The sequence below is a fragment of the Rhopilema esculentum genome, chromosome 11 (assembly GCF_057945365.1).
Source record: "Rhopilema esculentum isolate cy_ngs chromosome 11, ASM5794536v1, whole genome shotgun sequence".
Lineage (NCBI taxonomy): Eukaryota > Metazoa > Cnidaria > Scyphozoa > Rhizostomeae > Rhizostomatidae > Rhopilema > Rhopilema esculentum.
The window spans coordinates 880452-894233 of NC_142825.1; the positions used below are offsets into that span (position 1 = coordinate 880452).

Below are 13782 nucleotides of genomic sequence, written 5' to 3' on the forward strand. Positions count from 1 at the left end.
GCGGCTTCTATTCAGGGGCAGCTTCTATTCAAGAAAATACGGTATGCACGAAGAATAAGGTCGGCTTTGACTAGATGAAGAGTTCTCCCTGTATTGTACAAGAATAGGCTTCAATTTTTTAATAGTCTGTGCGCCAAGATCTTCTAGACAATCAACTTTCTTTTTCTTCGACAGCAACAATTTGGATGCATCTATTTCAATGAGAAAAAATTATTAAACGTAGAAATATATAAATGTTTGCACAGCTGACTACATCAGTTGTCTTGACTTCAAGCACTCGTCTCTCTTTCAAACACTGCGTGACGTAATTGTGAAAGTGGTCTATTGCATTTGGTCTATTGCAGTTCCTCAACATCAACATTTGAATTGATGTTTGCAGTCCCACAGGTATGGCCTTATGCGCCTGCAAATAGAATCACTCAACAGACCTGTCTCCACTGATTGAGGAAAAAGGCCTATGACCCAAACTGGACTATACTTGTGATCATTTTCAGACTCTTCCCCGCATGCAAAAATAATTCTCTGCCTGCAGTGCATTGCACGTATCAAAAAGTAAACTGAGTCTTCCTTGGGCTCCTGTGACATTGTGAGCAATTCTTAATTTAGACTTCTTGCACTACCCTCTTTAGAATGTGATCTCAAAATTTTCCTCAACCTTGCAAGGGAATTTGCCCTGAACCTTGTAAATAGCTTCTTATTTGCAGACCAGGAAAGATATAATTAATTATTGCATTCACTACTTCCCCCTCAAAATATCCTCTGTCAAACTCAACTTCAACTTGCCTTATTAGGGACACATAAGACAATTTTACCCTTTGACCCACCTCCCAAATCTGCTAGTCTGCATGGTCAGATTATCAGGCTGGGTAGTTTGTGTTGTCTTAATTTTTGTGCTATCCCCCTCTGCACCTTCTGCACACCCCGGGCTGTAGATGTTTCTTCTACTTCCTTATCCTCTTCCAAGGGAGAGGGTGACAACTCACCACATTTCTTTAATGTATTCAAATTCTTGTTGGGTTCATTTTTCAAAGTTCTCTTCATAAACTGCAGACAATAATTTAACAAGCTTTAATCGACTCTTACAAACAACATCTTTCTTTGGAACTTTGAATTTGTCTGCAAGTACTTTCAATTTCTCCAATTCCAGCAAATACAATATTCCCTCAGCATGCAACAATATTTCCTCCATCTCTGCAATCCTTGTACTAAATCTTCCTCACAGGGTACCAAAATATGTAAGACACTCGGTTAAGCAGTAGGCAGAACCTTTGACATCAATTTTTTAATTCATCTTTTTCGCTAAGGCCACCTACTTTTCAAAAACCTGTGGTTGCGTGAAAAAAGGCAAATTGATTATATTATCCCCAAAAAATAGTTCCTTTTTTTCGAGGGGTTTAAAAGAACTTAAATTTACCATCTAAAAATAAAAAAGATAGTATTGTTCTTACATTCCATAGGCACAGCACTGTACACTGCAGGCGAATGGGGCTGAGTCTGAATCATTGAAAGAACAAACACTATAATCCTCTTCACTAGGGTGCTGTTCAATATTGCTACTGTTGTTGCTTGTTACATTCTGCTCTGCATTTTATTCTGCAGCAAATTGTGTTTCCCTAAAACCATGAGGGTAGGAAAGTTTCCCCTCCTCAATTTTTTTGCTCATTGATATCAATAGCAATATCACAGTCAAGGTGATCGGGATCATATGGAGCCTATATTGTCGATGTTTAGGTAGAAATTTGTATCCTGGTTTGCTATTTGATAACATTTTGGATTACGGTCTTCATTCCTGAGATCTATAAAAGACCTAAACAGGAATATATGACCATCTGGTGACATTTGGTTCAAGAAATGTTTATCCTTGTTGAAAGAAGCATGTAGCTGCTCTGCTACTTCACTGTTGAACTTTTCTTGAAGTTCTTCAATACATCTGATGCGCCTAAGAGCCTCTACTCTACCACATGTGTTCAATTCGTGAAACCTGTCTAATAGCGCAAGCCTTATACTGATGCTGGTAACTTGTTCTGCTATTCTTGGGTATTAGGCTGCAGTCACACTATACTTGAAAAAGCATCCTTTTTTCTAACCCGTATTTGTTTTTAAATCATGTCAACCGGTCACATATGATTTTTACAAGGATGCTTCATAAAATGCAAATTGATAACACGCAGTGTTTGTTGAAAGTCTGCTATTAGAAAGAAACAGATCATGGCAAAGCGAGCTTTTCTTTTGGCCAGAGCACAAAGAAACCGTTTCCTTTTATCAACGAACAGCTGTCATGCTTTTTGGGTTTTAAAAGAAGGAAATTTAGTTCGAACAGCAAAGTGGGTTTGGTCTATTGAAAGGCCTCAGCAATGGTTCGATAGACTATGGGATAATGTAGAATTTGATACCCTCGATGACTATTGGAAACAAGAATTCAGATTTTCTAAGCGTTCATTCAATGTTATTTTGAATATTGTTGCTGGCGATATGGAAAAAATCGACACTAAGTTTAGAAAGGCGATTCCGATCCAAAAACGTGTAGCCATTGCGCTTTGGAGACTTTCGACAGGAAACAATTTTAAATCAACTGCTGCTGTTTTTGGTGTTGGGAAATCTAGCGCAGTCGATATAACCAAACAATTTTGCAAATTTATTGCGAAATGATCAAGCAATTTAATAAAGTTTCCAAGAAATGAGAGAAAAAACTTCTATAGCTTTGGAAAAATTTTCAGAGATTTGTAAGACCCCCAAAGCTATAGGAGCCATTGACGCCACACATGTAGAAATCATTGCACCTGAAAATTCGCCTATTGACTACTTCTGCAGAAAGCAAAAGTTCACAATAAATACGCAAGCTGTAGTGGATGGAAAATTGAAATTTATAGATGTATCAACTGGTTTTCCAGGCAGTATTCACGATGCAAGGGTTTCACATGCGAGTTCAATTTATCATACAGCTGAAAGGGGTGATATTTTGAATAATCCACTCCCATACATAGAGAACCTCCTCGACAGCTACCCCAACTTCTTTTACCAAATCCAATTCGACGATTGGCCTGCATGACAATACTTCATCAAAATCCTCAAAGAATGGAGGAAAATCTGGAGCAGCGCCGCTCTTTCTATTGTTCTCCTTTGTATTTTTGTACCCCTCTTTTAAATTTGAAAATTTTTTCTTGGCTTGCTCTACAGTTTTTTCGGTCCATTTTTATTTACATTATTTATAACTTTTGACCATGCCTGTCTATTGCGACTGCTTTCCAGCTCTGTGACATTATCCTTCCACTCTTTGATAAGGCTTCTTGTTTGCTTCTCGGACCAGCGACAATTTTTACCTTCTTTCTCCTTTTCCCCTTTGCTTGAATCGAGCGCATCCCCTGGATTCAGTGCCATACGTGCATTCTGATAACGTTAAAATTCCATTTGCTGCAAATACATTTGGTACTGAAACGACTGTGGTGGATAGTTGTTTTCACGAGAACTGCCTGGAAAACTGTAAGGGTACAACATGCTTGTACCGCACTTTTGATTTTGCTTCTTCGATTTGTTCAGTGAAAGTATGTTAAGGAAAAAAAAATTTTTGTCGCGTGTATTTCATTTCATGCCAACCCCAAGGAAACATCAGAGGTAGGAAACAGATAAGCAGAGATTTATTTATTTAGCTTAACAAGTATTTAGATTGGTTTTGGGAAGCTACCGAGCATCCTAAAGGATTAGAGGGATTTTCTTTGAGAATCCTAAAAGCCGGCCAAATTCCAGAAATATTTAGCAAGGAGATTAGCATGACACCTTTAAAGAAAGCATGCTTACACCTAGTGTGACCGCAGCCTTAGTTTCAAGCCACGAGCAAGAAATGGAAAATGTTCCTTCATTTTCGCTTTGTACATATTCTTGCGTGGCTTCTGCAACTTGACCTTTATGTGGACTCAAAAATCCCTCTTCATACCTGTTTCCGTGTGCAGCAACTAGATGTGCCATGTCATTTATAGACATTTGGCCAATGTTTGAGGCTCCTTAGTGTATCTATGTAGTCTCGTGGGCCCTCAGCTCTATGTAATAATACCATGCTGACAAGCAACAGTAAGCCAATTGCCAGAAGGACTAAAGCGTTTTGTAAGTATTTTGTTAAAAGAGTTAGTGTCAAAGTTTTGATTTTGTGACTTAACTTGCAGGTTAGTATCTGTACATAATAGTCGTCTTAATGTTGAAGTGGGTAGATTCTATGTGACGTTTGATCTTGGATTCCTAAGCTACAGATCTAGAGAGCAGACAAAAAGCACAATAAAAATGATATACTTTTTCATTGCATTTTTTGTCCCTTTTCTTGCACGAAACTGCAAAATGGGCATAATCTATAGGTTCCTTGACATGAATAACATCAAAGAGCTCTTGCTTGTCATTTGCTTAAACGATTGTGCTATCGCTCTCTTTACTTACATAATTCAAATTATGAGTAGATATTTCTTCCCCCATACATTCTTCCAAAACATTAAACTTTGTGTTGTGTATCTGCTTGGAATTTTAAAGCACTCTCACAATGTTTTCACACAAATTAAAGTTAAATGCACACGTTTCACCAGACTGGAGATTTATAAGTCTGTTATCTTTTCTAATACTGCCCCATCAATCCATCTACTACCAACAAAAGACTTTATCTCTGAAATCCTTAATTTGGTAACAGGACAAAAAGACAGGTCATAATCCTCTTTAATTTTATCAACAAAGGCCATTAAAAAAGACCTTTCAATGTCACTTGTTCCCATTGCTTTTTCTATGCCCCTACAAAGCTTGTTAGCCCATTCTGTTTCCTCTTTAATTTTGCGGGTTATGCCGAATATCTTCATAATACTTAAACATTTTGTTATTGCATCAAGGTTGAAATATTTATTACCAATTTTTGCACATAACTTTTTACTATCATCCTCGTTGCTTTTCAACTTGTTGAATGCTGTTTGTAACACATGTTCACTTGAGATACTTCTGGAAAAATCTCTTTCTATTTGGGTGCTTTTTGCTACTTCCAAAATTTTCTCCAGGCAAATGTCACTGGCTATTCTTGGCATGTTCTTCAACCAGCTTTGTTTCCGTGTCTTTTCATCACTGACGCAACTTGCGTCTTCAACATTTACTGGATGTAAGCATTCCTAATAATGATACAATACCACCGTATTTCATTAAATCAGAACTTTGTTGTTGTTTTTACAGTTGGTACTCCAATTTTTCTTCGTAAAATGCTTTTCAAAATCATCATACAAAAATGCTACTTAGCCGGAGTAGTCTCCACCTGCCTTAGCAAATCCAGATAAACAATAAATGTTTGAAATTAAGGAAAAAGCAATCTATAGAAACCTTTCCAACAGTATACTGTTCTGCATTACCATTTTCATTGAGCCCACTACCGCCAAATTTTGCTTGGTTTGTAATCACCAAATAATCCAGGTGAACAAACTAGAATGTAGGTAATCAAAAAGATGTTACTCAAAAATTGCTAGGTATGCCAATCAAAAATATTTGAAGCCAATTCTTGCAAATCATTTTTCAGAAAAATTTGCAAAGAACAACATTACAAAGTTGAATACAAGATGGACACTGACCTTGGTGGTTTCCTTGTCAGCCTTCTTTCTGTCTAGCATTAGGCTACTCTTCTTCTTCTTAATTGAGTATCCAAAAGGTTGCATTAGGTTTTGGAGCAATTGGAAAAAATTATCGCTAAGATCTTTAGATGTAAATCACAAGGTAAGTTTTTGTATTCCAAGGAAAAGTTTTTGTATTTATTTTTGTCTTGTGCATTGTGTCAAGAACATACTGTAACTGCCCTCCTTTGTCATTTTTAAAATTAGGGCCAGATAATTTGGTCAAGTAGATAATCTAACAAAAAGATAACAAAAAAACATCAACGTACCATAACCATACTTGAGAGGCCCATATATTTATACAACTTTGACAATAAAACAATTTTACAAACTGTGGCTTTCGCTTGAAGTTTCTATGACGAGGTCAGAATGATTTGATAGGTTCTTCGCATGCCAAATCTGAATACGCGTAGCTTACTTACGGACAGACTGATCGATTCACTACAACAGGCTTTTCCGGTGTAGGGGCAGACCTCATCAAAGATCTTATGACTTCTTGAATTAGCAAAGGTACTCCTTCATTGGAACTTATATGTATACTGTCTGCTTTGCTCCATAATTTTCTGTCCCATTTGTTAAAGAAGTTGGCCACGTCAATATAATGTGCAGCATATGCTTTACAAAACTTCTTCAAAGCACTGTTATACATATCCCTTCTGACATAAATTTCGTCTAAATGAGGTAAAATTGAAACGAAAAATACCTGCAAATAGACAATGCTATCAAAGTCATTCTCAACACATAGGTTGAAGGAAGAATTTTTAAGATCATCAAGAGCTATTTTACTTGCTATTTGCAGCTTAGTTTTTTACCGCTTGTTCTATTTACATGTAAGGGAAACCTTTAATGACAAAAAGGATATGACAGAGTGCTCTATTGCACTCCCACTGGAATTTGCATTGCAAATTGGCTTCTTATCCTACCTTAGAATCAGATTAAAAAAGTCTTTCTCTACTCTTTCCATCCTCAAATGTTGCATAATGTCATTGGTTCCAACTAGGAACACAATGCAGCCTGGAACGGTTGACACTTGACAGTTTCTTAGCTTGCAAGCAACAATGTTGAAGGGCCTCTGCCTCTCCAGCCAAAAAACAAAAAACAAAAAACAATAAATTTCCTTAACACCACAATTTATCTTTAATATTTGTTAAGCCGCCAAAGAATTTGACAGCCTGGACTCGAACATGGTCTGATTATAATTACAAAAATACCACTAAGTATCTTGATGCCATCAGCCCTGCAGGTGCTGTTATATTTTTATCTACTTGCTGGGATGGCATTAATCTCCAAAAATTTTGGACGGTAAAATTTTCGGACAAATACCCGATCCGAAAATTTAACCGCCGAAATGTTTATCGTCTGGATATTTTAACGTCCGAAAATTTTACTGCCAAAAGTTTATACAGAAACTTTGAGAAGTATACTCATGGAACGCTAAAATCCATATACATATGTTCTAAAGCGCTGAACAATTTAGTGTTAAAAGAACCTTAAATTATAGAAGTAGATGATAAAAAAATTGAAAGATAGACACAATAGAAATGGCAAGCAAATATGATAATCTTTGGCTTTGTTAGCAATTATTTAAATTGAATGCCGAAGAAAGAAAGGCGCAGGACTGTTTAAACTTCCAACGAGAAAAGATGAGTAGAGCAACAAATGGAGGAGGGATTTCCTGAACGTGTTAACAAATACCGTGTCCAGGATGAAAGTTTTAAGCGACAATTGGCTGCGGACTCACTTCCTGTTGTGCCGAAGAAATTTCCTTCCCGAAGAAAAAAAGATTTGTAAGTATAAATTGTTGTCAGCGTCAATCGCTTTTATACTTTAGCCAAGCAGCACAAAGTTTTTATTTAACACATTCCACATCTTTAAAGAGGGCAACCTATCAGCAATGCTGTATTTCAAGAGGCCTTCTACTTACTAAAATCGAATGGCTGCATATTGTTACACCTTGTTACACTGTATATTTTTTGCATGATGTGTAAGTCCTGTTTCACAAGGAATTTGCCTAATTTGTTTCGTTCTATCTTTCTAAGGTTGTGGACCTAAACTAACAAAGGAAGAATTGGTCAAGGGAGCACTGCCACCACAGAACTTGCCAATTAGAAACTCTGACCTTGGCCCAAACACCAAGAAGATAGAACATCAAAGAGTATCAAAGTATATTGTTCGTGATCAGCCATTAATAAGTGAAGCAAGAAAATTTTGTTACAAGGACTTCAAAGAACTCACCAACAGGACACAAAAACTTGTTCTGAAAGATTTGAGTATTTCTACAAGTGATAATCTGATACGCTGAGAGCTCATTTTCTGGATTTTCCATTCGACATATTTTACCAATGCAAGCTGATCCATCTGCTCAAAAGGAAAATTCCAGTCCTTTTCCATCAAAAGAAAACACACGGGCAGTAAAATGTGAGATTCTCATTCCAGAAGGTGATAAAGTATGTGGAGCTTGCTTGGAAAGAGCTAGATGTGAAGAGCATGCCACAAAGAGAAAGCAAAGGAGACTTGCAGTGCCCCCTAAATTGAAAGCCCCAGTAAGTTTAAATTCTGCTCAGCCCATCAAGTGTACACTTTAGGCACAAAGATTAAGATGTAGGCAACTCCAGTCACAAATAACAGAAATGAAAGTCGAAATTGAACAAAAGAGCTTGCCAGTTACACAAAATCTAAGCCACGATTTATTAAGTAAAATTTCTGAAAACAGTGGGAAGATGACACCATTTATAAAGTTGTTCTGGGAACAACAACAGAGAATCATGTCTTGTTAAGCACAGGGAAGACGGTACCATCCTACAATTATTCGCTGGTGCCTTTCAATTGCCTCAAATTCGGCATCGGCATATGATGAGTTGAGAGATACTTTCAAAGACTCTACAATTGTGCTATCAAGCTGAAGGGTTCTCCGTGATTACATCAAACGCCATTACTCCCCAGACTGGGTTTAACCCTAAGATCATTGAAGAACTATGCAATGCAACAAAAAGCCATGTCAATCACCAGAAGTTTGCGTTTATCCTGTTTGATGAAATGAAAGCGTAAGGAAATTTGGTCTGGGACAAACACTCAGGGGAGCTAATTGGATATGTTAATCTTGGTGACCCAGAAATCAATTATGCCACATTAGAGAAAGTGGATGAAATTGCCTCACATGCTCTCTTATTTATGGTGAGAGGGTTTTAAATAGAAATAGAGAGAGGATTTAGAATAATGAAAAGGAACTTAAGTGATGCGAAACAACAAATACAATGAAACTGAAATCATATTAGGTGCTTTTCAACAACCAAAAATTGAAATTTCATATGTTACTGATAATTTATTTTGGAATGGCCACGTAGGAAACCTGATGAGAAAGTCTGAATAAAAACACTCTTGGAAAATTATTTGGAGAACTAGGCCTTGTAGAACTATAACTAGAGAAATTATTTTAGCACTGATCGCGAACAATGCTAAAATTGCACAATTTGAGTGTCAAGGATATTTTAATCATTGCTGGAAGTCTTTATCATACTGTTGGATATTAACTGCTAAAAACTTCAAGTTTAGAATCTTGATGTATTCATTCTAACTTATGACTCAGTTGTAACTACACAGCCTAGACCTTCAAATTTACATGGCGACGACATCATCGCTTTCTTTTTTTTGTGCTCAACAAATCTTTATAAACATTTCTAGCTTCCTTACCTCTTCAATAGCATTATCGAATGAATCCTGAATCTCAAGTTCATCGTCTAGAAAACCTGACTCAAAAAGCTCCATAATTATATCAAAATCATCGCCTGAAATCATATCCTCCTGCATATACTATATGCATATACCACTTTGGACACTAAATTTCAATATGCTTCTTTGCAGCTGCTGACCAACAACGAAGTTGCTCTCCCATATCAATGCTAAATATGTTGAGGCCAATTGAAAAATGCCACTGTTTTACCATGGTACTAACTGAACAATGCCACTGTCTTAACATTGCTTTTGGCATCTACTTGATATTCAGATGCAGCTCTACCTTCTTTCTTGCGTTCCTTGTCACTTTTGAGATTTTTATGTGCCCCTTTAAAATGATTTGCACGTATTGCTCCTCCAGACCAAATGCCTTTTGACTTAAGATCTTTAATCAGCTCAACAGACATGAAATGTTTATAGCCATGACGTATTCCTTTACAAAGGGTCAAGGCCAAAAGTTCCAAGTCTTCTTATCATTCTCCTTTTCTGTGTAAATCTCAAAGTCATAAATGATGCCACTTATGCCAGCTCTAGCCCACACTTTGAACCCCTATTTGTTTGCCTTCTTAGGGAGATATTGCTTGATGGAAGACCTAGTTGGTATTATCTGTTCATCAATTGAATTGCCTTCTTCAACTGAAATCTTGTGACATTTCTCAAGAATAGACTCAACCATTGGCTTTACTTTATACAATGGATCATAAGTGGAATCTCCTCTTTTTGGCAGCATAGAGTTGTCATTCACATGAAAAATCGCTTCAGGTTTTCAAATGATTTACATACTGTGTGTGATTTACATACATTCTTGTTCCAGTCTCATAGTCCTCTAGTCTAAAAACAGAACAAGGGGTCTTTTTTGAGTTGGGGTCTATATCTTTTTCAGCGTATCCAACTGATGATATTCCTGGTATTGAACCTACTAACAACAGAGATATCAAAAGTACTTTGTAATATTATTATCTAAGACTTTTTTTATCTTCTTGATTACACTCTCATGCCTAGCCTCAACTATGCCTCTGAAATTTTGGGGACAGATGATTGAAAAAAATTAGAAATATTGCTTCTGTCAGCCTGTAAATACGCATTAGGAGTTAAATTATCAACAACAACTGACCCTGTATATGCCATGCTTAGGCGTTACCCAATTATTTCATCAAAGCATAGGGGAAAATGCATGACGGTGGTCATGACAGCACGGAATCATTTTAACAACATATGCAGTAAAAACTTCAAAGTCAAAGTAAAAAAGTTAATTGTTTTCGGAAATCTAGTAGATATGCTACTTGATGAAACTTATAAAACAGAAATGCTTAATCAAGGTTTATCAAGAAAGAACTTTTAATCATTATTTCAAAACAACAAACAAAATTGCAGGTAAATATCAAAGTATCTACATTTATATAAAATTACAATATTGAGATGAAACATTGTCGCGAGAAAGAGGATAACCTATAGAAACATTTAGAAATTGCCACAAAACGAATCTATTGCCAAAGTAATTGCCAAACAACAAGGTTTTTGCGGGTTATTATCATTTGTTGTGAATGTATTGCATTTTCATGTAAAATGGAAGAAACTGGATGCTACTATTGATTATTAGGAATGTGACTTCGAGATTGATAAGGAATATGAAAGAGTTGAATTGTCGCAAGAAATGATGTAGCCTACAGAAAAATCTAGTTTTTGCTACAAAACGAAACTATTGCCAAAGTAATTGCCAAGCATCAAAGTTTTCGTTACTTATTATCATTTCTCTTGATTGTATTGCCTTTTCATGGAAAAAGGAAGGAAGTAGCCATTACTTTTGGTCATAAATGTAACTTTGTGATCAAAAATGAATATGAAAGAGTTAAATTGTGGCGAGAAAAGTGTAAACTACAAAAAAATTCAGATTTCACTACAAAACGAAACTATTGCCAAAGTAATTGCCAAGCACAGGGGCGCACATCACAAAAATTCAGTCTAATCAATTGGTCCTATGTTAATTACTCATACTAACCTGTCAGCGTTTTCTGCCACACATCATTTATCACCATCTGAGAAAAACAAAACCATGTGTGCATTCGGCCAACCTCTTTTCTGGAACTAAATTGTGTAAACATATGCAATCACATGTCAAAAGTATTTCTTTCAACAAGGTCACACAAAAGTTTCTCGAGTTTTAGGTGGAAGACACGACTGATTATATCTGGCCTGTCATTGGCTGTCTGGTGTGGAAGGAAATTTTCTCTCACCTCAGGCCAGTTTTGATTTGCAGTCATTGTTAGGAAGATGTCAGGTTTACCAAATTTTGTGACAATGGTCATTGCATCTTGATAATTTTGATGCATGTTTCTTGGACTTCCTTGAAAGGTGGAGGGTATAATGAACATGCGGCCAACATTTGCATCTTCAGCTCATCTGTGTATGTGGTCTACAAGACCTTGATATGATTCTACCCTCAGTTGTGCTTGATGGGTTCTGATGTATGTCAGTTCATTCCCTTCAATTTTTGTGTATGCAACAACTAAATATTGTTGGAAAAGCAACTTTGCATGGTGAATGGTTGAAAAACCATCACGAAATGCAATCCTGTAAGCATAAAACTCGTTTAAAGAAATACGCTCCCTTTGATTAGGACAACGTGCTGCTGATTATGTCGAAGATCAATATTCTCCATGGAAAAACAACAGTGGATATGTCATTGGTCTGCATTTGGAGATGTTGTCTTTATTTTTGTGGTATTATTGTTGGCAGTATGGTATATAACTATGTCTCTGTTAGCAGGATCAGGAGGTGCCCCTTCATCTCCAACATAAACTGCAGCCATTTCTGTGGCTGTAGGATTATCACAACGTTGTCTTGAAATGGTCGCTGTGCTATGATCATTCTCACTGGTGGTAATGGCTGATTGTTTCCTGCAGCACTGTTGCGTTCTCTTTCAAGAACTTGTCCCATATTTTGGAACTGTGTGGCTAATGGATTGACAGTCATAAGCTCATCCTGTAGCAGTTACAAGACCTCAGGTTGCAGGTTTGCATTTCTTGGATCATGAATCCTCTCCTGCAATGCTTGATTTGTGTCCAGTATGTATAATTGTGAATACTGTGGACATTGTCCTTCAGGTGCATCTGCTGCACTTGTCAAGTGGTATGTTTGCCGATGAATAGTAACAACACGGGGTCCTCTGCCAGGAAGTTCATTCACAGTGGCATTCTAGGAAGCCATTGCCAAAGCAGCATTGTTATGACAAATGTTTAAAAAAAACCGCGATTGTGGTGTTTCAGCACTGAATAGGTAAACAATATTTCCTTGTGACTTTACCTTGAAAGCAACACTTGGTGAATACATTATGTCCATTCTGCCCACCAATGAAAAATTTGCCATGACAATGATAACATGTATTTGCCATCATGCCAAGGTAATGTTGCTGTGGTAGGTTGAAAAATGGCTGTGGGTGCTGATCGGCATTCAGTTGCTCAGCAGGTTGGTTAGGTTGAATATTATCAAACTGTTGTGGGGGCTGTTGGTCAAGTTCAGCTTCATTATTTCCCTGTTGATTTGGAAGCTCATTTTGTGCAATTTGAAGTTCCAGGGCAGCTAATTCATTTACTGCAATAGCAAGTTGGTTCATCTGCATTTGGTGGTCTGTTGTTGTTACGATGGTTCTGATATTATTGTCTTTGCCTTTCTCTTGCTCTTTGCTGATAAAAGTTTCGCCGAGGGCGACATGGCATATCTCAAGGCTGGGGATTACAAAGTTACCCAATTCAACAAAATAAAAGGTGTGAAAGTTTACTACTGAAATAAATATTACTGACATTGAGCATGATAGAATATGTAATTTACTTCAATATAGGATACAATTATTTTTGTTTTTATAGGCATAGAAGGTAAAAACTAAAAAACCAATATGTGAATAAAAGTATAAAATCCAAAATAGAAAAATGAGAAAAAAGGAGATAATTTTTTTTCTTAATTTTGGTTAAGATAAATATATTTTGGGGTTTTTAAAAATGGAGAGGTAAGGGTACCATTTTATTTTCATTTCCATTGCATTTCATTTTATCATCAATCAGTAGTTGGGTAACTGTTCTGAAATGGGGATTTAGCTTCAGTTATTATTATTATTATTATTATTATTAATCATTATTATTATTATTATTATTAATCAGCCCTAAATGGAATACACAATTTACAATACAGACATAAACTCTTGAATACCTATTATGATGTCAGGGTAAGAAAATAATTTGTGCAAATTTGGAAAGCAATGTTGCAGAGACTGGCTTAAATTATTGATATGACTTTAGGGGGGTATACATTTGAATTTGATAATATTGCTATTAGTGAATATATATATATTGTAGGTTTCTAAGGTCAGACGTTTAAACTACGCTTTAATTTGGTTTCTGAGCTGGTTTCCAAAGCTTCACGAAATTTTCACTCAGCA

General features: G+C 36.5%; 1 protein-coding gene across 1 annotated transcript; it reads left to right on the forward strand.

The window, feature by feature from the left end:
- The first annotated feature begins 390 nt into the window (after positions 1 to 390).
- Positions 391 to 13476, forward strand: LOC148958793 (uncharacterized). The gene is given in 2 exon segments (XM_089111305.1): positions 391 to 2673; positions 2675 to 13476. Coding segments are annotated over 2 exon segments (840 nt in total). The 5' UTR covers positions 391 to 2208; the 3' UTR covers positions 3050 to 13476.
- Positions 13477 to 13782: the final 306 nt, after the last annotated feature.